The sequence below is a fragment of the Sinocyclocheilus rhinocerous genome, unplaced genomic scaffold (assembly GCF_001515625.1).
Source record: "Sinocyclocheilus rhinocerous isolate Xijiao unplaced genomic scaffold, SAMN03320098_v1.1 scaffold1568, whole genome shotgun sequence".
Classification (NCBI taxonomy): domain Eukaryota; kingdom Metazoa; phylum Chordata; class Actinopteri; order Cypriniformes; family Cyprinidae; genus Sinocyclocheilus; species Sinocyclocheilus rhinocerous.
Window position 1 is genome coordinate 159,738 of NW_015660888.1, and position 19,839 is coordinate 179,576.

A 19,839-nucleotide genomic window follows, 5' to 3' on the forward strand; every position below is an offset into this window, starting at 1 on the left:
AGTCCTTCTTGGCTTATTTGAAGACTATATGGTAGCCTATGTGTGTTGGAACAAAACTCTGCAGGGCCCCAGCCCTCCATTAATTGAGTTTGACACCCCTGCTTTACAGGCAGTTGGAAGAGGGAAACAAAAATTAGTTGTCGTGCATGGAAATCAGTTATGTGTTGTGCAACACACTCAACGTCTTCCCACGCCATTTTCCTCCTCTTTCACAACATCATCGTCTTCCTCTCTTACGCTCCAGTGCGTGCCACAATGTTAACACTGAGCAAAGGGCAGGCTGGTGAATCTCTTCTACTTTAAAACGCAACTTCTACTTCGCAGTAGGTCTCCAGAACCCTGTTTATGTATAATGGATCTTGCAGTCCTGGCTAATGTATGAAAATGATTAAAATTACAGAGCCACCTAGTGATTAAAAATATTACAGCAGTCGGTTCTGACATTTATCAAATTATGGACCAGCTACTACCAACTAGTACTAGCTGACAAGAATTGTGTGTGTGTCACTACCGTTCAAGTTCGGAGTCAGTAGATAAGACGTATTAGAATGAATTCATGTGACACTGAGGACTGGAGTGATATATATATATATATATATATATATATATACACATATATATATATATGAAGAGTTCAGATGCAAAAGCCTCTAAGTGCCGTCTGAAATTTTCTTCTAAAATTCTCATTTTTATCAGGCTCCTATATTTAGGTTCAGTAATTTTACTTTAATGGCAATGTATAGGTTCTTTTCTATGCTATTAAAGTGAAAGAACTGAACATAAATATATGAGCCTGATAAAAATGGTCATCAAATAAATGTATAACAAAATATAGAACAAAAAGAAATGTAATCGTGTTTATGTCCTGGATTAAAATGCTTAAACTAGGCTCACACAAGACAAGTGAAATCTACTCCGTGGTGTTGTCCAAATTCAGCTTAACCATTTGCATGCCACATGGTGACAACTATCCAATCAGGCACCAGGTTATCTGACCTATGTAAATAGTCCGGGGAAAAAAACATAAAAGCTTAACTATCAACGGAGATTGTTCTCTGTGTACATTTTTAGTGGTTTTGAACTCATAAAATACAATGAGTTAAATTACAAATCATATAGGCCTACTACACTGAGTGCAAGTAAATATGGAAGCAAGGGGACTGGATGAGGAGTTCAGACACGTTTACCCGTCTGTCTTCGGGGCGCACTCAAGTCGGTCTGCGTCAGAAACTCCGATGTTCTCCGCGGCGGAACGACCGACTTCGACAAGCTCTGAGTCTTTCACTCCTTACGTTTCTTTTTCAGCCAACATTGGCACTAGTTCCTCGGTCACTTTTGGATGTCGTTTCGGAAACAATTGTTATGGTTGCAAAGTTCCATAAAAGGCTGTGTTTCTGTCTAGTGTTGTAAAAAAAAAATGCGAATGGGCAGTCTGGCAGTAAACCCGTGGACTATGGTGACGCCTGGCTTAAGGAGTTCGCGTTTTACCAAAGTTACACCGGTTCCTACCCAAGAATCCCCCCTGTCTATATTGATTTACCTGTAGTTCATAGAGCAGTGACCGGACATGAGACTTGTTTGACTATGGAAGGCCACCAGCCGTGGAACTGGTCAAACAAATGCAGCGGTCAACTTTATTGCCCCAAAGACCAGACGCAGAGAACGCATATCTGGAAACCATCATTAACAGGTAAGACTTGTGAGATCTGCTCTGTGAATCACTCCTCGCCTCTCTTGATTAGTTTTTTGCACCGTCTTATTAAATGCCACAATCGTGTCAGTATCAAAATAATGAAATGAATTCTTAAAATCAGAAGCACAGGCTTAGTTCACTAATCTGAAATTAATAATGACCGAAATTAAAAACGTTCCTTTTCTTTTGAACCTGAATTGGACTTTCTTTGGATAGAAATTTACATGTCGCAATTAATTTAGTTTTTAAAAATTTTACCATTAGCCTACATTTAGATTATTGGAAGATGTTTCTTTAAAAAAAAAAAAAGTCTGCGTTAAGGTAAATTGCAATAAATGTTACATCATTGTTAATCTTGGAACTATGAAACGATCTTGTAACAAAAGACAGCCCTGTAATTAAAATTATTTTTATTTCCTCAGAGGGAACAGCGGTTTCGTTCTGTCAGCGCGGGAGAAAGAAACGGGTTCCTTACACAAAATTGCAACTGAGAGAGCTCGAGCGGGAATACGCCAACACTAAGTTCATTACAAAGGAGAAGAGACGGCGGGTCGCTTTTTCTACAAACCTGTCTGAGAGACAAGTAACTATCTGGTTTCAAAACCGTAGAGTCAAGGATAAGAAGAGACCTGAAGTCTGCAAAGATGTTTAATCCTATTAAAGATTCATTCATGCAAATGCTGCTTCATAGTGAAGAGTTTAGCTCATTGTTTTTCTTCTTCTTTTTTAAGGGCTATCAGTCGTGCTCAGTCGTACATCCATACTCAGTCGTAGTTTATTCAGATAATGTTTTTATATTGGCATCCAGGTTTGCTGAAAGAATGTTGAGATGTTCAGTGTTTCAGTAGATTTTTAAAGAAGTAATTACTAGTGCGATTATTAAGCACTAGTAATTTTTACGCCATATTTGATGGCTACTGATCTTTCTTTTCATTTAAAATTTTGTTTTATTTTTCGTTTTATGTGAGTGCTATTGTATAGCGAATGTTGAGATGTTCAGTGTTTCAGTAGATTTTTAAAGAAGTAATTACTAGTGCAATTATTAAGCACTAGTAATTTTTACGCCATATTTGATGGCTACTGATCTTTCTTTTCATTAAAAATTTTGTTTTATTTTTCGTTTTATGTGAGTGCTATTGTATAGTACCAGAGTTTTATGGACAAAATCGGGTATGACGCAAATAAACTGAAAAGCAATAGTTTCTCGTGTAATGTTTATTTAAGAGATCCGAGCAAAAAAATAAATAAATAAAAAATAAAAAAATAATAATTTGTTAGACCGTGGCTGGTTTCCCCGAAGCACCGAGTAAAGCGCCAATAGCGCGAAAGTTGCAGTCTTTATTAATGTAATTTTAAGAGTTATAATGTATTATTTATTGTCATTGCAAAGCTACTGTACACTACATTCAACTGGCTTGAATTTAATGTTTGACAGTAGTAGACCTTTAATTTTATGTAGGCCTACTTTGAGAAACATAACTAATGAATTTCAATAGAGGACTGATATTCATAATAGTACGGATTCCACAACTTGCTGAGGCCTGCAACGGTCTGTAAATGTATTTTATACATGAATAAATGGGAACTCATAGGATACCGGTAAAATATAAGCTATATGCCTCGAATGTCCTCGAAGTCGCTTTGGATAAAAGCGACGGCTTTTATTAAAATGTGAAAAAATCAGTAAGCCTGCATAAATGTTAACACATGATCACTGCGTGAACGTGTGATAAATGTGAAGAGTAAAATACTAGTTAGAATATAATTTAAGTGCGATATCCATACACAGAGTTATTATTTTGATAAAGCAGCCCACAAATTGTTGTTTTATTGTTTGATTGACTGATTATTTAATGGTTAATTGAAAATCTTTGAAAAGCAAAAAAAAAGCCACGAGTCCCTTATACCGTTAGTAGAAAAATCTACACAACAAGTTTTTTTGTTGCCTTTAAAACAGGATTTTATTATTTAAAACATTTCATTACTTAAAACATTTTAACATCTTTTGAAACTGGGTCTTCTCACTGACCTTGAGACTTATTGTCATACTAGACCTTGACTTTAAGAGGTCTCATAAAAAAAACTTGCCACCAATTCATGAAGCTGCATCGCCACCTACCGGTTAGCATGTGCCTTGCATTAAGATCAAATTCACTTTTGCATTAAAAAAGTAAACCATTCTAAGAATTCAACAGCTATGATCATTTAATAGAGAAGATGGCGTTGTAAGTTATGAATAAATATGTAATATGCAGTCATAAATTAAAGAAAAAAACGTGTAATACAGAGTTAAAAAGTTATGTTCACACTTCTGTTGATCAGAAAATACTTCCCTAAAGGCTGCTCTCATGGTAACTCGTAACTGTTTTACGTTTTGCCGATGGTGGCGAATTCATACGAAGGGTTTAACAACGGCAGTACTTTAAAGAACATTTTTATAGTTCTCTGTCATGCTGTTTTCAGCTTTTAAAAGCGACGCATTTTCATCAAATTATCTGCCTGGTTATTTGGGACAATGAAATGAAATTTAGACTATGACAAACAGTTTTACTGCTGCTTTTAAATGCACTTGGACTTGTATTAGTTAAATCCGCATCTGGACTTTGACCTTGAACTATACTGATGTACCATATATTTTTCATGTACACATTATTATTCTTATAATTATTATTATTATTATTTTAAGGTTGAACATGTGATTATTGGGTTCTGTGTTGTCAGTACGCAACAGAATGTGAATGTCTAAAGCAATCCCATTTGAAAGGTTTTCATGAATTGACTGGACCCGTAAATGTGGGAGGTATACTGTCTCCATTCTTTCCGGAAATTGCCTGTTTACAATAGTCATTTTGCCTGCACGTGCGTATATGTGCACATTCTTTAAACCGTGTTTTGGATCATCTGGACAAATCTACGGAGGTAAGATAAAATATAACTTGCATATCCCGCACTATAAAATTTGAGAGACAGACTCAAACAATAATCCGATATCTAAAGAAATTTTTAATTTCTTGCAACGATAGCTCGGCATCTCAAGACAACCGACTTAATGTTTTCCTTGAAAAGAAATTGAATCGAATGAAGATATTGGCCGCTCAATAACAAAATGTTAAAAATATGGAATTGTTGGCATTGGATCTCTATCAAAAGTTTAAATATTGCTCACAGAAGATCAAAACCTTTTTCACCAAAAAATATGTTAGCATGCGCTTGTGAGCTTAAAGATTTTTTAAATCTTGATTTTTTTAAATCACTGTTTATGTAATAAAACACGAACGCAGATCCTTTAAAAGACTATGTAGCCATAGCAGTAATGCATTATTGTATTGTATGTTTTTTTCCCCCATTACAAATTTAGGAATATTCCCTATCCCCATGCATACATTTTTCATTATGTCTGTTTGTGTGTGTGTGTGTGTGTGTGTGTGTGTGTGTGTGTGCTTAGAGTAATCTGTGTGGCCAGAGTCTGGAATGTAGATGATTTGTCTGAGGAATCCAGCATATGGAATTGTTATTACAGATGTGGCTGTGTGAAGTAACCATCCGTCTGAGAGTATATAAATAAAAGCGGCGTTTTCTTTTTCTCTTTCTTGTCAGCCAAATTCACTTAGAAAAAAATGTTTTACAGGAAGTTATATTGTAACAGAACGTCACACTGGGGTTATAATGTATTTAAAGTCCCTATATTGAATAGTTTCGATCACTTGACATAAAGTCATGCTACAATGCATGTTTGCCTCCGTGAAGGCGCACCAGGACTCTCACTCGCTGTAGCCTTCATTATTAATCAACGCTATTATTTTATGCACTGTATTAAGTAAGATATTCTAAAGAACTGACAGTTTTTGGATTTTCTTTTCTATTCTTTTTATTTTACGTATTTGCTTTTTCAACCCATATTTCACAAAAATAGCGAAGCATGCGATACATAGACCCTCTTTTACATTATATAGCAAAATTCATCGTTTGAAATGAATAGGCAAGATATTGATTGGGATATCTGCAAAAACTGTTTGTTATTTTATATGCGTTTAATGCAATGCCTATTTCTGACTTTGCAGCACTACTGTCACATGGGCGTGGCTAGACATTTTACTTTGCATATCACGTGATGGTGCATTAACAAATCAACAATTACCTTGCCTGCTTCTTTAGGGGTAACTAAAACGGTTTTAAGAAGCGATCAGGCAAGCTCGTCAGAAATGTGTGAGCACAATCTTCTTAGTTCTGGGTATGTTGCTCCCCTTTTGAATTTTCACTCTCCCGACTCCCTGTACCTCCAAAACTTGCGAGGCAATGGAGTCCATCTATCTGGGCTTCCGCAGATGTCCTACAGTAGAAGAGAGGTGTGCTCGCTCCCGCGGAGTTCTCCAAATTCGGCCCAGAGCCGCGCCTACAGTGGCTACTCTCAGCCGTTTTTTAGCAATCCAGCCGCTGTGAGCGCTAGCCTCAACACTCACAAAAAGGGATCACTGGAGGAATCCGGGAGGTACTACTTCCAAGATGTCAGCCACAAATCAGAGGAGCCTGGACGACCTAATACAGCTTACGCAAGTGAGCAGAGAATCACTGGCTCTGCCGGCAACGAAGTTTCAAACTCAGAAAGGCGAAAGCAGAACAGGGTTGCACAGAATGAACTGAGCTTCAGTGACCAGCCAGTGACTGATGGATCAAATCAGTCTGTCAGCTCCAACGCTCCATTTCAAACATTACTGAACACCCAGGCTAGCAGATCAGCCTTCTCCGATGGTACGCAACTTTTGACCCTTCCGTCATAGACGCCAGCGCTGTTTAGATGTCACTCGGTGACCTTGATTTCAGTGGATTTTACTCTGTAGTCTTTATATGTGTGCTTACACATGCCCAACGATAAATGCATAGATGTTACGGGGTAATCAGAGTTGTGGTCGTGTTTAAGAGTTAACGACTTTAGATGACGATAGCCTAGGCTACTAATTCAGTGACATGAAAGAATAATGACTAGTGCACTATTGGATTTTTTTTCTCTCCTCCCCAGGATTGCCGTGGTGTCCCTCACAGGTGAGATCAAGAAAAAAGAGAAGGCCTTACACGAAGCCACAGTTAGCCGAACTGGAGAACGAATTTATGATTAATGAATTTATAAACCGACAGAAACGAAAGGAGCTTTCCGACAGATTGGAACTGAGTGATCAGCAAGTGAAAATCTGGTTTCAGAACCGCAGAATGAAGAAAAAAAGACTTATGATGCGCGAGCATATCTTCACTGTATACTAATTTATTTTATTTTATTTTTATTTTTTTAACAATCTAGGGTTTGTTTATTAGGTGATGGCATCATTCATACAAGAGACTTTTCTTATGGAGATCAAAGTCCACCAAACCCTTCTATCTGGAAACGATTATCTCCCGACCACTTATGAAATATAATTTAATATTGAAGCTGGATATTTTGAAATGTATATTTATTTGCCAAAAACTCGGAGCATTTGTATGTGTCTGGAGTATGTTTTTTGGTGGGAAAAAAAGGATAATTCCATAGTTGTAATGTTAGCAATTTAAAAAGATCACTATGTAAAAAGAATGCTTTGTAGTTTAGAACTACAGCAAACTTAGAGTAGACCTTTTTAATATTTTTGATAAAACCTCATTTGTATCTTCCGATCTAAAAATTTAAGTTTTGTTTTTGTTGCATTTTAACCAAAAGTGTCATGTGTAATATTTATTAAGTGTTCTGTAAATTCTGCCTTATATTAAACTTCTGTGTTCTTGTGCGATACTTGTCTAATTCGGTGGGTGATTATGAAATGCTCGAATAAAAAGCTGTGGTGCCTCCAGTCCAAGCTCAAGTTCGTTTGTTAATACACAAACTCCGGTGTGCGAATATCTTTATTCTGTGAATCTCAATCATTTTATATTTTCTTCAATTATATATAATCGAATTGAACGGAACTTTAACGAGCAAACGAAGTGCTGTAACTATGCACTGTGGTCTATAGGTCATAAGAGGAATTGAAATAAATACAATTTAGTATTTACTTTTGTAGATATGTAGTAAAATGTTATTGATTTAGCTCTTTTCTAAGAAATTTGTTCAAATTACTGCCATAATATTCGTATTTCTAAAAAATATTTCTAAAAAATAAACTTGCTGATTATTCATTGGAATAATGATTGGGTTATTTATTTTGAAAATAGTGTATACAGAACAGGTAAATCAGTGGTACAATCATATGTATTGCGTGCGAAGACAAAACCGGCCTATACCAAATATAAATAAATTAATAAATACATAATATTTTAATATCAGTATTACAAACCAGTGACATGTGGACATAAAGACCATGTTTTTTGTATAGGCTTTGCAATTCCACCTTTCTAATGCACATGCACATACTGTTTATCTGCAAGGTATATTGGTAAACAATTTGGTACAATTATAGTATTATATACATATACAATTATAGTACTATATATGCTTATATAGTAACCTTGTAAACTAGTCTTTACTCTCCGCAAATCATGATTAAACGCATGGTTGCACAGCACCACCGCTGTACACCTTCACCAAATATATTATTATATTATTATTACCAGTATATTTGTATCATCATTAAAATGATCAGGTATTACCATTTTAATTTAAAATATATATTGTCTGAATATCTATAGATAATTAAAAACACACATTAGAAATAAATAAGACATAGGTAAGTTTGTTCCAAGTTTATTGTCTTCACAATTCCTATAAGTGCGATGAAGACTGAACTGTGTTAAAAGACTGAACAAGCAAGAAACAAACGGAATGGAATTTTCTTGAGAGCACTGCAAGACGTTTTTCGGCCGCAGTAGAAACTGGGGGCGCCAATACAAAGTTAAGGTCAAGTTAGTGACCGAAATTGACAAATGAAGACAAATATTGGAATCATCCATATATATATATATATATATATGTGTGTGTGTGTGTGTGTGTGTGTACAAGAGTTTGCACAACTCTCACATTACAAGGCCAAACCGCATGATAATTTATTTGATGCGCTAACGCGGTTTAAATTATTGAGAAAATTGTTTTGAAAAATCTTTGGACACCGACTGATAAACAGACTCATCTTTTCTTGGGCTATAACACTTTGAGTTCTACCCAGAACAAAGGTGCAACAAAAGACAAACTCTTTCGTATGGATCGTACAAGATAAGCGTTTCGTTAAGAAAGCCACCCACTTTCGCGATTCAGCTTTCTCGCGAAAATGAAATTTTAAATGTGTTAACATCTCTTCTGGAATGGATAGTTTCTCATTGTAAATCAAGAAACTGTATTTACCAATAAAAAACATTATGATCTTTATAGATCACTATAGGCAGGTTAGCAGATTAAAAATAATAATAATAAATTCAAAAAACAAAAACAGATTTAAAATACAACAGGCAGTACAAAAACAATATAACAACTTTGGCTGTTTGTTTGTTTTATAAGCTTAACACCAACTTTGTGGCTCATATAGATATGAGACATGTATATTTATTTATTTTATAAATAAATAAGCGGTCAATTTGTAGTTTTTCCATAGTCTCTCGGTATGTAAAAGTCACTATTTACCTCCACCCAGGACACTACACCATAGCGCATCCTTTTGCCTGTGCAATAAAATGATTTGGCTGACGGTTGTTGGTGATTGCCGGGTGCTCATTGTCTCAAACGACAGACGTTCAAAGCCAGAACAGTTGTTTTGTACTTGGCAGTGTGAATCCGTCTATCTTCCTGTTCTTCCTTTCCGTAACTGCGTCGAGGAATTTTATTCAAATCGTTACAAAATCGTTTGACTATTGGAATACATTATCGGACTAAATTGCAGATTTTACTTCAGGCTAAAAAAAAGAAAGGTATGAAAATAGTATTATCCTTTACTATATTGCCCTTTGTCGTTTTTGGAAACAGTGACTAAATGTTTACTTTCTGTAGACTGCGAAGAATAAACAAAATCTGCTTTCGCTGACATTTGGTGAACTGCATTACATTTCTGTGTGTTTCTGTGTCAGCTCCCAGATTTTTTCCCCATGCGTTTTCTTTTTTGCCTTCTCTTTTTCATTCTTTCCTATGTCTTAAATGTATAGCCTAAGTTATAACAAAATATGGGCTTTCCAAGAATTTTTGTAAAATAGCCTATTGCAGATTCAGAAACATACGTAAAAATTATGTTTATTAATGTACCGTGCATTTTGATCAAATCTCCTTTGCAAATCTCAATTTCCGAGTTTACGGAAAGTATAGGGAGAGACTGAAAAACATTGCAGTTTTGCTTCAGTCGTCAAAGTTTTCTGCGAAGGAAAGGTGGTTGGGAAACCTAGGAAAATCTTAAAATAAAGCAACTGAATAGTACAACTCAATGTGGTGCATTGGAAATAAATTGCTTAATGTTGTGATGAAGGTGCTTCATTTCATTAACTATGATTTTAAACAAAATATTTGATGTGGTATTTCTGTGATTGTTTACTAATGCCTTGAAATACAACTTGGGAGTTTCAAAAATGCAGGCAACCAATGACCTTCCTCATGCGGTTACCTATGAGTCGCTCACTTAATGACTGATATTGATATATGGTAATTTTTTTTACCGGATCACATGACACAATTACCTCAAGAATCGATCAAGATGAATTGCACGTCAGCGTACGTTTCCGATTTTTTCTTCTTGGCGAGTCCTATCCACACGCATATGGTGCAATAGATTGGCAAAGTTTAATAGTCAAGCAAGCGATTTTTTCCTCTCTAAGGCTAAAGCGAGCAATGACGGACTACGAGGATCGCAGCAACTGTGCATCGAATATGTATTTACCTTACTATGTTTCTGCTCCTGATTTCTCGTCGGTCTCGTCGTTTTTACCACAAACTACGTCGTGTCAAGTAAATTTTCCCTATTCTTCCAACCTAGCGCAGGTCCAACCTGTTCGTGAAGTGACTTTCAGAGACTATGGACTGGATCATCCGAGCAAATGGCATTACAGGGGCAATTACGCTTCATACTATTCAACGGAGGAGATAATGCACCGAGATCTCCTGCAGTCATCAAACAGAGCGGAAATGATTTTTAAAAACGATTCCATGTATAGCCATCACGGTGGTACTAACTCCTCGTGCCATTTCTTCACCAACGTCGGCCGAAATGGGGTACTTCCTCAAGAATTTGATCAGTTTTTTGAGACTGTTAACTCTGAGAAGCCCAACCCTGAGCAGTCCAAACAAAAACCAGATACGAGTGTCCCCGGAGATGCTGCATGTAATGTGTCCACAGATAGCGCGGAACAGACCAAACAAGACCCTACAGTAACCGTGGAGGAGGATTCCTCAATATCAACCTGCGATGAAGAAAAGAACAACGGCTCAAGTAGGTCCACGCTTTTATCGGCGGTTCAATTCACATTACTTTATCGGTTAGCTTTTATGTGCCGCTTTATAAGCATGCAAAAGTTTTTTTATATAGCTAGTAAGATTCTCTTTGCTGTTGTAAAAATCTTTACGATGTGGAAGGCGCTTTCGTCGGATCATTATACATCTAAATAGGCTATACGAAATGTAATCGAGAAAGCACGTGTTTTAAAAATATCAAGTCTGTTGCTTGCTTCAGTAGTAATTCGTTTCATTATCACAAAATATTTTTTAACATAGAAGAGAAACACTTTAATCGAACTGAAAACACACATACGGATTACTCTGCGTTTCTACATTAAGTGTGTGTGCGTGAGCGTGTGGGCCGGTTGCATGCTTTCATGTGGCAGATCTTGTATTGTTTTATAGTCTATGTGTACATACTTTAGTTTTTCCGATTGTTTTGTCTTTGTAACTGCAGTGTGAATTACACAATAGTCTCGATACAGATTTGGCATTAGTATCTGAAGTATCGGATGTACTCGAACTTTTAATGTCAACTCATGAAGCATCTGCAGTTGTATTGCAACTGAGTTAGCCTTTAAATTTATTGTAATGTAATCAAGTTACTTCTCTTTTTATAGGTACAACAAAGTCCAGAAAAAAGAGATGCCCATATTCGAAATACCAGATCCGAGAACTTGAACGAGAATTCTTTTTCAATGTGTACATAAACAAAGAGAAACGTCTGCATTTGTCAAGAATGCTCAGTCTTACAGACCGACAAGTGAAGATTTGGTTCCAGAACCGAAGGATGAAAGAGAAAAAGGTGAACCGAGATCGTCTCCAGTATTTCACTGGAAATCCATTGTTCTGAAAGGCATGCTATTGGCCGAGACGATGAAACGATGGCTATTCTATTATGTCATAATTGTGGGACATCATCCATTCGCCGGACACCTGGGCTATTTTCACGTCAACTCTGTATTTTACAACTATGCAAAATACTTGCTATCAAAAATGAATGTGATCTGCGATTAAAATTCTGCACAAATGATCTACAACAGTGTATTCGCGATGAGGGAAATTATCAGTTATCAGGAACATAGGTGCTCGACAATCTCTTCATACTATGTTTAATGCCATTGAAATGCAGTAGCTTTGTATTTGTATTTATTTATTGTGTTTTTCATTGTTCCTCGAAGTGCATTCAAGTAACACACTGCATTGTCAGCAATGCGTTTGGTTACATCAAACAAGTACGTAATTGCATCGAGGTAGAACTGTGTATGCATTTATTCGTTTGAAGCATGTAATGTATCTACGTATTAAATAAAGAAAAAAATACAGCAGATTTCTATCTATTGCTGTGACGCCTCTTGTGTGTGATGGTAGACCTACGCGTCTAAGTCAGCAACAAAATTTGTTATTTAACAGTCATTTGTTGTTATTAAATAACATTATTTAAGTTTTTTTAACAGAGTTGCATTTCAAACTTATAGGCCTACTTATTTTTCAGACGAAGGCTGATTTTGATTATTAGAGGAAGAATAAACGTGAGGTAGAGAGAGAACTATTTCCATTGGTAACTTTATAAGTCTTTGACTAATTCCTTTCCTTGTATGTTGTTTTACACTAAGGCTATTTACTAAACCTTGAACAGTCTAGACAGTACAATAAACTCTGGGCAGTAAATTAAATTGGGGCTATTGGACCCACTATCCACTTCAACTGCGACTTTGCCCTGAAACACAAAGGGTGCAGATGTTTTGTTTTTCTGTCTAGGAAGATATGAACTCAGTATGTGAACAAATAAAAGTGAAAATATAATATTAAGAGTTTGGCTATGTTGCAAAAGAGGCCTAGTCCTCGAACTGAAATCCTACGCATTACATACACATCACCGAATTTCTACAAGCTTTTACGGGGCTGTTTACGTCAATGTAGCACGTGAAGACTTACAGTAACAAAGTTACAAAGTTAGATGTCGTCAACAAATTTAAAACATCATATGAAATATTGCATTTGAACTTCTGTAATGTCAAGGTCGTCACCCTTAACCTTTTTGAATAAGTAAAGGCGCCTTTTTGAGGTTCTCTTTGAAAAACTACGCCCTCTCAGAGGCGCCGCAGTGCAGCACGGCCCAATATGGCCGCTGCATCCACTCGCTCCCACTGGCAACACACTGACCTGCCTTTAAAGGCCTCTATACACATACAGTTACCTCTTACTGGCTAGGTTAAATACTATAGGCAACTCCACATAGACGCCGTTTGGCTAGGTGATATGCTGTAAAATAAAACCATATAAATACAACCTTATCACTTACTCCTTAATGTTTTTCTTGCATAACTAAGATTTAGGCAAGGGTAACAATGCAGTAATATAAGGCTACTACAAGTGTTTCGGTGGTGTTTTCTTAAGACTATGCTTAAATAACCAAAAAGCTTACAAAAGACTCTTGGTGCAGACATTATTTGTTGATTTTTATCTCATCAGTAGACATTATGGAGCGGCAACTTCTGTGGTTGCAGAATATAGGCCTACTGGAAAAACAAAACTGACTTCTGTAGTGCTAGGCAAACGCAGGATCCTACAAGCTACTTTTGTTTCCTAGATGTGAGTTTCCTAAATGTTTTAGCCGTGTGTACAGTATATCCAATTCACTCCAATATTGTTGTGTGTTTTATAATATATTGCATGTCATAATAAGGAATCTTAAAATAGACATCCCTTTGATTATTTACATTTCGTTGATACTGCTTGAAGCCACGAGAGGGCGAACTTACAGCAATGATCTGACCTGGTGCTGTGCGTGATTCAAGTTTAGTTGTTCTTCAAAACAATGATTTCTGAGCGGAGTTATGAGATCTAATATAATGTTTTTACGCCCGTGTACTGTTAATGGCAATAAGTTAGTATTGCTACTCACTCTTATCGTTAATTATATTTGTGCTCTAGCATTATATTTCAGAATAACCTGAAAAAATAACCTGAAAACCCGGAAAATATATTTTAGTCGCGTACGGAGGATATCTTTCTCTGCAGTTGGGGAGACAATTAAACATCTGCTCAGCGCCTTTTACACGCTTTAACATTTGGTGGCACAGTCCCTTTTTTGGGAAACGTCCCGTTCAATAAAGAGATCATACATAAACAGAACAGCTATATAATAATAATAATAATAATAATAATAATAATAGCCAAATAATATTAAAAATAATAATTAATGTCTGTCGTCGTCGTTGTTATATCATTCTTAATATAGCAAGCATAGCCCATTACAACGTAGCAGATCGATTTTTAAGGGCTTCACCAGCTTTTAGTTTTATAATATATTTGATAAAGTTTCCCGGTGGACGACAGACTTGCGTGTACAATGAAAAAAATGAAATACTCCTAATGATACATGGATTATAGCATAACGTAGCTGCAGTCCACTACTTATTTAGGAAATTATTAAACTGTAGCCTACGCATCTCTACGGCATCCTCTTATTAATCAGGACTTTTTTATTATTAAGTTCATCTATTTAAGGGTGAACCAAGAAATTACATAAACAAACCCGTTGTCGAAGAATTATAGTGTTAATGTATTTACTTTAAATTCATAACAGAGATCAATTATGCATTTCGCATAGTAGTATAATAATTTGACATATGTGATTATGAAAGCTGTATACTTTCAAATATGAAAATTGTGTAACTGCTTGGTGATTATGTTTGGTTTTCAGATGTCAGTCTGATTCTGTATTTTTCTATAGTTATTCTGTATTTTTTGTTTGTACTGACAGTGTTTACTAATTTTAACTTAATTTACATAAATGTGTTATAGGAAAACCATTTATTTAGCGCGTGTATGCGTGCATTTTATTAAAATTATATAAAGAAATTGTGCGTGATTGTTCATTAATCTAAAATCATTGTATGATAAGATTTCTATATAGACAAGTTCATAACTCCGTATAGCTATTTTTATATTTTAGTATTTTATGTATAACGACAATAGTATTCCTTGTGACAATAGATTATATACCTGTAATAAACACACTTCCCATGATTAATTCAGCGGCAAAGATGGCATTTTATTCTGCGTGCGTATTTGCATTGTATCAAGTTCTGAAGCAGACATAATTTGATAACCTTTGTAAATGCTGTTTAATTCTGCAAACGTATTTGCATATTTAGTTACAAATTGATAATGTTGCATATAACATGTTATTGCTGAATAAAGATGTAAGTATTTTAAAAGCAAAGTGTAAATACGTTTAAAACGCTATATTGTTTTACAAGATACACGATCATATAAATGTATTTATTTCAATAAAAAACACCTTTTCACTCTGTACATTTAAAAGAACTGCATTAATTACTCAAATTTCATGAAAATTAATTTATACCTTTGACAAGCGCTATATATTTTAAACAAATAGCCTACCTCACATCTTTATAATGATAAGTTGAATGATAACGTGATGAAAAACGAATTATATGTCTGGCTGACATATAATTCTGATGTAACAAGTACAAGGTTTCTTTTATTTAATTTAGAAAATAACAACAAACAACAAACATGGTAGCCTATTACATGAATTATTAAATAGTAATCACATTGAAATGTCCTTTGCAGACAGGCAACATCAATTGTGTAGATTAAAATATAAATAATGATAAAAGCAAACAGAAAAGTTGAATCACAATTTTGCTTTTCACCCTTAATCCAGTATGCAGTTAACGGTGTTTAGGCCCACGTCCGCCGCCTCATTTTGCTCTGCATTGTCCTCTGCATTTTGCCTATAGTGAAACTGTGAACTACGAGAAATTCCTTCTGCTGTGTCTGCCGACATTTCTTTTCTTGACCTTGAATTGGAGTTAAAAGGAATACAAAATAGACTGTGCTTAATGCTGTCATTTATTTTCCTGGTTCTCGCTCTTTGTTCAACAGTATAGTCTATATCAATCCAATTTCGTCACATTTTGTCTTAATTGCATATGTTGCATATATGAAAATGGATTTAACAATGTTATTTTGACCGTCTTGAAACCAATTTCAAGTCCTTGTTCTAGGTGTCGCTGTTGACCACGTCTACAACTTCAAATCGCGTGTCAATGCGCCCACGTGACGGGGAAGAGCCTACGTCTCAAGGCCATTTTCAAATTTCATTGGTGAGAGTGTCATGTGGTTGCAGAGAGACTCTCTGGGTTATACAGGGATTGTTTTGCTAGATATGTCAGCTTACAGAGGACACTTCTCAGCTTCTTTAAAAAATACTCTCCAAAATGTCCTTTCCCAACAGCTCTCCTGCTGCAAACACGTTTTTGGTAGATTCCTTGATTGGGGAGTGCAGAACAGATTTTTATTCCAGCAGTAACATGTACATGCCAGCCACTGCAGAAATGGGAACCTATGGAATGCAAACCTGTGGACTCCTGCCGTCTCTTGGCAAACGGGGGGAAGTAAACCACCAAAACATGGGCATGAACGTCCACTCGTACATACCTCAAACTGATAACTGGGCAGATCCAACCAGGTCCTGCCGATTAGAGCAACCGCTCAACCAGATGTCCACCTGCACATTTTCACAAAGCATAAAAGAAGAAACTAACTGTTGTATGTATTCCGACAAGAGAGCAAAGGTCAGTTCGTCCGAGATACCCGCGTACTCCAACCTGATTCCCGAAACATGTTCCGTTGATAGTCCCGAGATTCCTGTCCCTGGATATTTTAGACTAAGTCAAACTTATGCGACGGCGAAAAACCCGGACTTTGACAGCGAGACGATGAGCCCGAGCACTACGTTAATGCAGCTGAACAGGGTAACTCCAAAAGCGCAGTCAACGCCCTTTGTCGAGGTGGAAAAGAAGCTTCCGCACGATCGGGACACAAGGAGCTCTTCCCCGGCGCGGAGTCCAGAGCCCAAAGTCAGCACGCTGGAGGAGAAGAATTGCTCAACTGAGGCGTCTGTCTCCAGCCCTGAATTGCCACAAAGAGAAGGCAAAGGTGGGTACAGTAAACGGATTAATCGCGTCTTGGTGTAATGCGAACGCACCGGCATCATAAAACCCAATATAAAACACAAACAACCCGAAAGTCGTAATGTTTAATGGGAGTCTTACTCAGGTTGCAGTAAAAAGCCTTAACAGGAAACCGCGCTGCGAGGGCGCGTTAACATCAAATACCTTTTGTTGTAAGTGACTGTGGTCAATATAAGCACAGTCTTGGTGAAATGTATTTGCAACTTTATCTATTCAGCAGGAAAATGAATGTACTTTTAATGTAGGAACCATTCATTGACATTTATTTGTTACTAACTGCAGCATGGTTAGTATAGCTTGGCAAAATCAGATTTCTGGTGCAGTAAGTTAAATATACAAAATTGCCTATAGAAAAAATACATTGGTTATAAGGAGTAATTTAACTTATTAAAAAGACTAAATGTAAACCTCAGAAAAAAAATAATAATAAAAATTCAGTAAAAATACGCTGTAGGGATATAGTCAACACTTGAATTGTCATTATGTGCTGAAAGACCAAAAGAGGCCACATGGGCTATTACAGCTATTTTGACTCAGTTAATTCTAATGATCTGTAGGTATAGGTTTAATTATGATAACTGTTTTAACAAGCATGCTGTCTATTTTTTCTCATGTAGAAAGAAAGGGTCTTAATTTCCCTTTTTTGTTTTGCTGTTGGCTCACTGTCTTTTTGTTTTGCAGAGTCTAAAAACGACACACCGACGAGCAACTGGTTAACCGCGAAGAGTGGAAGGAAAAAAAGATGTCCGTACACAAAGCACCAGACCTTGGAATTAGAAAAAGAGTTTTTATTCAACATGTACCTGACTCGGGAGCGCCGTCTAGAGATAAGCAAAAGCGTCAACCTCACTGACAGACAAGTGAAAATCTGGTTCCAAAACCGCAGGATGAAACTTAAGAAGATGAGTAGAGAAAACCGTATTCGTGAACTCACATCCAATCTCACTTTTTCGTGAGCATGCAAACAAGAGCATTTCAAAAACTTACCTCCCCGTTTCGGTCCATCTGTGTTCTCCTGTATAATATTGACATGAGGGCAGTGTGCATTGTTTTGGCTACTTTCACGTTCCAGTGTTGTGATCGTTGCTAAATCTTTATCATTTGTTGCTACATATTTGATTGCATTTGAAATGTGAAGCCTTGTGTATTTCAATATGTTTCACAGGGTATAAAAGTGGTGTTAGGTCTTAACGTATATAATAAAATCGAAACAAGACTGTTCCCAGCGGTTTGATTTCAGCAGGGACAGAGCAAAAATGTCGCAGAAACATTTGCGCCAAAAAAAGGACATGAAAGCACATTTGAAAGTAAAGGTCACCCATTCTTTCTCCAGTGAAAACGTACATTTATCTGAAATAATTACGTATAAAGGTTTCTGTATACTAGGTGTTTAAATGTCTGTATCAGTGCATGTTTGTGGCATGTGGTCAGTGGACAATAAATTCATAATATGTCATAATAGTGTTTGTTGTAATATTTGGTATAATAAAGTTTCTAAACCACAGTTTAATAAAGACCAAATTACATTACCCAATACACCCCCAAACACACACACACACACGCACAAGAGAACATATCCTTGGATTTGTACACTTTCGCTAATTAAAACCCCGTTTGTAAAATATATGAGCAAAACAATGTCATTTAAAATATGATCTTATGTTAAAATATAGTCCGTGTTTGGGCCTGAATATATGTCATTTTATAAATGTATTTTTGTACTTATATTCAAAGACAAATTAGCAAATACAAACAAATTTACAAATAGGCCTACATGTCAATTGATATTTATTTGAAAAAATATGTTTTGATCGACAAAAAAGCCATTGAATTCTTACTTGCTTTGCACTTTTGCTTTGCAAAAAAAATCTTACGGACGTCACTGACAAACAAAACAAACATTTTCTTAATTCCTGTATGTAATCCACTTTCCACAAGTCTAAAAATTATATTAGGCTATTGTTTGCATTTTTTTCTCTAGCACTGACGACTCACTCTCCGATGTGCATACAAAAAAACACAATGCCAAACATGCCTTTATAGGCACATTCTTAGATATGTTCAAGTGTGTGGCCACAGATGGGAACGCATATTACAATCTTGACCAATATTGTAACAGATGAGCTCTCAGTGACAACTTGTCGACAAATAACATTATACAACATTGTTTTCTCACTCAAATTATTTTCTCAAATCAGCAAGAACGATGCAATGAATTGAGTTTAATCTCTCTTCACACAAATGATCTATTCGGTCTTGAACCTTTTTGTTATTTTATTGTAAAGTGACGTAGCAACATCCGCTTTATTACCATCAGTCATTCCACATAGTCGTCGCCACCTTGTTCAGTGCCCATGTTCCCATACTTATTATTATTATTATTTTATTAAATGATAGACACGTGGGTCAAGACACTTTGAAATGCCAAGAGTCTTTTTTATTAAGGGAGCATTAATACATAATCAAATACACCTCATAAAAATTTTATTGATACACATAAAATACTATGACTCGCTTTTCAATGAGTACCAAAAATATACACAAATATTACTTCCTGTGTTAATCTTATAACACCTTACAGTCAGTATCAAACTTACAACAACTGAATTGCAGATCTTAACACTAAAGCAGCGAGGACCGTTTATAAAATCTGAGAATCTGTGAGGCTGTGGTGGTTCGTTGTTTTACAGCATGTTATTACATTTATTTTACGAGGACTTGCAACTCGGTACTCTATAAAATACTTTACAAGGCTAGAGTATGACATA

General features: G+C 36.1%; 3 protein-coding genes and 1 pseudogene across 3 annotated transcripts; all 4 read left to right on the forward strand.

Moving 5' to 3' along the window:
• The first annotated feature begins 1,145 nt into the window (after positions 1-1,145).
• Positions 1,146-2,345, forward strand: LOC107725810 (homeobox protein Hox-D13a-like; annotated as a pseudogene).
• A 3,550-nt stretch (positions 2,346-5,895) lies between these two features.
• On the forward strand, positions 5,896-7,416 carry LOC107725821 (homeobox protein Hox-D12a-like). The gene is made up of 2 exons (XM_016535219.1): positions 5,896-6,442; positions 6,711-7,416. The coding sequence occupies exons 1-2, from the start codon at positions 5,896-5,898 to the stop codon at positions 6,947-6,949; spliced, it is 786 nt and encodes a 261-aa protein (XP_016390705.1). The 3' UTR covers positions 6,950-7,416.
• A 2,977-nt stretch (positions 7,417-10,393) lies between these two features.
• On the forward strand, positions 10,394-12,143 carry LOC107725820 (homeobox protein Hox-D11a). Its single transcript, XM_016535218.1, has 2 exons — positions 10,394-11,055; positions 11,681-12,143. The coding sequence occupies exons 1-2, from the start codon at positions 10,458-10,460 to the stop codon at positions 11,911-11,913; spliced, it is 831 nt and encodes a 276-aa protein (XP_016390704.1). The 5' UTR covers positions 10,394-10,457; the 3' UTR covers positions 11,914-12,143.
• Positions 12,144-15,879: 3,736 nt separating this feature from the next.
• Positions 15,880-18,501, forward strand: hoxd10a (homeobox D10a). Its single transcript, XM_016535214.1, has 2 exons — positions 15,880-17,036; positions 17,753-18,501. The coding sequence occupies exons 1-2, from the start codon at positions 16,316-16,318 to the stop codon at positions 18,025-18,027; spliced, it is 996 nt and encodes a 331-aa protein (XP_016390700.1). The 5' UTR covers positions 15,880-16,315; the 3' UTR covers positions 18,028-18,501.
• The last annotated feature ends 1,338 nt before the right edge of the window (positions 18,502-19,839 follow it).